At 32.4% G+C, this 5,000-nt stretch overlaps 1 protein-coding gene across 7 annotated transcripts in view; it reads left to right on the top strand.

The window, feature by feature from the left end:
* Nucleotides 1-3,210, top strand: part of LOC135202221 (uncharacterized) — a 168,186-nt gene extending 164,976 nt beyond the window's left edge. For 2 of the 7 annotated variants that reach the window (XM_064231485.1, XM_064231483.1), the window contains exon 9: nucleotides 1,154-1,292. Coding sequence is in view for 2 of the 7 variants with exons in the window: in XM_064231482.1 (XP_064087552.1) it covers nucleotides 1,154-1,456 (303 nt within the window). In the remaining 5 variants the exon portion in view is untranslated. Of the gene's footprint in view, nucleotides 1-1,153 lie in introns of all 7 variants that reach the window. The other 5 variants (XM_064231482.1, XM_064231484.1, XR_010311686.1 and 2 more) reach the window with 4 other exon arrangements.
* The last annotated feature ends 1,790 nt before the right edge of the window (nucleotides 3,211-5,000 follow it).

Genomic DNA, 5,000 nt, shown 5'->3' on the forward strand with positions numbered 1-5,000 from the left:
TCATAGAAAAACACTGCCAATAAGCAAATTTCCCACAAATAATGGGTAAATATGGTCCAGAGAGAAATCCGCAAATGCATAAGTCCGCGAATACAGGGGCCCCACTGCATATATAGTATAGCTATAATGAATAGCATCATTGATTCTAGAAAGCCAGATCTTTAATAGGAACAGGTGTGACATTACTAATCTTACAGTAAAATATAAAATCGTGGTCAAGTTCAGGTTTTTTTAATTTTTTTGTCGAGGGTTCCAGATGGCACTAAAGTTTGAGTGTGGATCCATTGTACTTTGTCGAAGATAATGGATGGCATTGTCGCTTCTAGAAAGTCGGCTCTTTAATAATAATAATATAATAATAATAATATATATATATATATATATATATATATAATATATATATATATATATATATATATATATATATATATATATATATATAGAATATATATATATATATATATTATATATATTATAATATGAAAGATAGAGGTTGAACTGAGGAATATTTACATCGGTAAGCTGTTTTGTTATTTTGAGGGATTTTCCTTAAACATTTTATTGATATTTTACTGTGTTTATATTAATATTAATATTTGAAAATTAGTAAGTCACAGTTTTATCATAAAAAATTTATTAGGTCACAAAAGTAAAATGAAGATAGAGTAATTGATGAATATTGCTCCACAAAAAAATGTGCAAATTAGTGAATTTTCTGCCATATATTTGGAGAGACATTCCACAGAAAATCCCTTGACTAACTGAAGCCATGAGTGCTGAATTGCGATCTAGCCAGGGTCCACTGTATATACTGTTTTATTTATATATATATATATATATAGTTTTTTTCTAGGGGTCATTTTACTTTCCTATACTATTGGTAATTTACCGTTAATGTTTTTTTTTTTTTTTAATTATATCTCACAATCACTATTTGAAATGTTTGCCAGTTTTCATAGGTGTCCATTTTTACTGAAAAATTCGTAAGTATGGCTTTTTAACAAAAACTGAGTGACAGGCTACCAATAAAATAACAGAAAATACTGTAATGGCTGTACTGACAACCAAGTAATTTTACTTGTTTTACAATACAAACCTTGTGCTGTGTATAAATCTTGAAATTTGCTTAATACAGTTAGATATTGTTTAACAGATCAATGCAACAGATGTATCACGAGGTGCCGAGTGGGCAAGAGCTCAACGTGTAGGCTCTACAATGTCACTTAACAGTGAGGTGGAGATGTCAGAGTCTTCATCACATTCTTCTTTAGCCTCAGTCGCCTCCACTGCACAAGGACAGCATTCTGTTCGACCAAAGACTCGCACTGGGTCAACTCGTCGGCCAAGGGTCAACTCCCAGGGTAGAAAGACAACAGGCTCAACCTCCAGAACGCGAGCTCAGACAGCCGCTGTTGTGAAGACAAGTTCCCTTGAAGCAGCTTCTGAGTCTGAGTGAAACTGGGTGGATATTAGTAGCTCACATATGTCATAGTAATGCAATTTATTTTCATTGTTAATGTGTATGATCTGTGATTTAGAGGTTTATGGAGAATAAAGGCATATCTGCAGATAGAGATCTATGTACAGTATTCTACTCCAGATATTGCCAGTGATACTGAACCTGGATCTAAATGTTCTCATTCCTTCCTGATCCTTTTATTTTTTTTAACCATTTTTAGGATTTTTAATTAAATTCTGCCATATGAATGAGGATGTTTACTTGCAAGATTGATTATATTTTTTTGTATAACAGCCCCAAAACAAATTAACTTCATTTTTTTATTTTTCCTTTTATAATGGTACAGTATGAGTGTGGCATTTGAGTACTGTTTACTTATGTTTTGCATTTTTAAGTTTTGTTTTGAATATAAAGACCAATAGCTGCAGAGCAACTAAACCCACTTTACATTGTTTGAATACTTTGTTAATGGAATATACCACAAGTTTTTCTTTTTTCTTATTGTGGTTCAACACCTTCCAAGTTCTGTTGGGTTTCTGCACAAATGTTAATTGGTATAGATCGGTTGAATTTCCTGCCTGAAGACTTGAACAGGTTGATAAGGGTGAGTATGGGTCTTCCTATGTGAATATTTGCTGTGGTGTACATATATAAGAATACAGTGATTACTGAAGTGAGAATGATATTTAAAGTTTTGTATATAAAAGAGAAGCTTTTAAATTAAACTATTAGCATTTACTTGCAAGTGGTGTTCTTATGCTGTACAGGGAGATTTAATGGTCACATTTATTATGAATAGTTGTTTGACACTGTATTGTATCTAATACAAGTTACACATTCAAGTTTGTCTGCAGTGATATTTTGCATCCAAACATTCTATAGCTCTTTATTAAAAAAGGCATATCATACAGAAAAAAGTAATGAATGCACATGTATATATGATTTTGTTACAGCACAGCATGGTCCAGGTTTGTTACTGTACCTTGAACATTTATATATTAATGAAGCAAAGTTAAGAAGATTCAAAGTAATCAGTGATGATCGACAAGCTATATACATACAAGAGTGCTTATATTGCATGTTACCTAACAGCCATTTTACAAATATGTTTGGACAGGTCACACATTAGTGTATCAGTGTAGTGATGTAGTTGTCCGTAATTCTGCTCATATAGGCTTGGCAGATCAAATGACTGAGGCTTTTCTTGGACAGTTCTGTGACAATAAATATGATTGCCATCACATTGATGTTCACTGTGAGGCACAATCATTTCCAGGAAATTTTACCTAAAACAAGGAAGGCCTCATTGCTTAAAATAGAGATTTTACTCTACCTTGACTGAGCAGCACTTACTTTCAGAATATCATATTCTAGTGTCACTGATGTTTAGAATATTTTACACCCAGAAATAATTTTGTCTGGAATACTTAAGTAGGTAAAGTACCATTGCATCTAATGTGTGGTTTTCTATGCTAAAACAATAGAATTCTAGAGCTGTTATTACCCTTTTCAAGCTTGAATCATTTTATGTGCCATTGCTACCATTGTTACAGAGGGAGAAGTATTATCTTAATGTATGGTACTGTGCTTTATGTTTGTTTTCTCTTGATTCAGGAAATCATGCTGTATAATTTAATCTTTTTTTTTACTACTTTTTGCTCTTTTTATAGTTGTAATTGCATAAATTGTAACTCCTGTTTATGTTATGTCTGTATGATTGTATAAGCATAAATAAAGAATGAGAGCCAAAACTTTGAATTATTTGATTCTGTAAAATCACCTTAACTACTTTTCCACTCCTGAAGGCACCTGACTTTTTTAATCCTGTAACACTAGCTGTATATGGCAGCAACTACGAAAATGCTTATTATTCCAGAAAACTTAACAGATTCTTAAGAAACTTGCTTATTATTGTAGAAAACTTAACAGTTTCTTAAGAAACTGTTCAAGTATTGAAAATGAGACTATTTTATATTTATATATTTTTTATTGTAGCTTTGCAACACAAACTGCAGTAAAGTACTTCTCCTTCAATGACTGTATATCTGAATCATTTCAGGATATAACCAGAGACTAATAGAACAGTTTATTTTTACAGACTTTCAATTTGAATATTCTACACATTAAGGATAAGAACATCACCCTTGGTGCAATTTTGGAGATGTGATCTGCACTAATACAGTTTGATCAGACGTGCTGTCCAGAAATTTTACTTTTTCTGAGGATGGAGATGTATAGAGGAGGTGGTATTTTTATACATGTGTGTGAATTGATTAAATCTAAAAACAGTAAGTCTGTAAGTATTGTCATTAGTATGCATGAGAAAATTTTTTTTTTATTTCAAAAGACTTAAAATGTATATTTTTTAAAACTTTAGGGGAGTGTTCTATAGTAAAGTTATTTTCCAGTCTAGATTCCCCTACGGCATTTTGATAAGTAGGTTATTTGATAAGTTATTCGGATATCCCCTTAACATCTTTTTTTATTAATTATCGCCCAGGACAAAGGTTTTATAAATCAGTTGAAGGTTCCTGGAATAAAATACGGCAGTGAGTAGTTTTCTTCCCTGTTCAAGAAGGGCCACTGATCTTTTTGGAGGATATTTCTTTTATGTCAGTATTTTACTGTTGTAGATGTGACACTGTAATGTGTTAATGCTATGGCTCTTGAAGATTAGTTTTGTTTGGAAAATTTTCTAGTCATATTGGTGTATCTTTATCTTTATGTAATGGAAATTTTGGAGTATATTCCATCAGTTTCTTAAAGGAAGAATCTAATATCTTGTGGTGAAATCTGGAAAGATACTGGTCACCATAATTTTAATTCTGGATTGTTATGTCCAGGAGTTCGGTTTTGTGAGGGTCGCCAAGAAAGACCTTACTTATTCAAGGATCTCTGTGCTTTGTTCTTATACTGAACATCAGGTAAGTTTAATTTATTTTATTTATCATATGCTTTTTCATTAAAATTTTTATGTCTGAGCACAGTATTTTTAGTAATGTATGCGAAGATAAATCACCATATTCAAACCTGCTGTGTGTTAACTGTTATTGTTGTTGACATTTCTGATAATGTAACATTGAGGGTTTTGCTCTCTGCTGTTTCACAGCAGGTATGTTGGAGTTATGTAGGCCTGTTTGTTATAAGAGATATAAAGGTGAGTCTTCATTTTTTGTAACTAACATAGTGTTGTGGGAAATCATTTATGGTGCATCTTATTAACTCAAGAAAATCTTGGTACCCCATCACAGGGGAAGACAGCCCAGAAAAAAATAAGGTTTTATTGTTATTGACAATGCCACCATGTGCCTCTGATACTTACATTTGATCATTTGTTGCTCCCTGCAACCACCTTGCATAAACTTCAAATGAAGTACCCTTGTTCCCCTTCCCTCTTCAATGCAAACAATGCTTTGCCAGATGTATGATTATGTAAATGCTTCTTGCTGATGTGAGACAAAGGTAAGCTACAGTGTGGGTGTTAGATGTGAACAAGAGTTCATGGCAAATAGAGGAAAGTTCTTCATAAGCAATGTTTTTT

The sequence above is a fragment of the Macrobrachium nipponense genome, chromosome 30 (assembly GCF_015104395.2).
Source record: "Macrobrachium nipponense isolate FS-2020 chromosome 30, ASM1510439v2, whole genome shotgun sequence".
Classification (NCBI taxonomy): Eukaryota; Metazoa; Arthropoda; class Malacostraca; order Decapoda; family Palaemonidae; genus Macrobrachium; species Macrobrachium nipponense.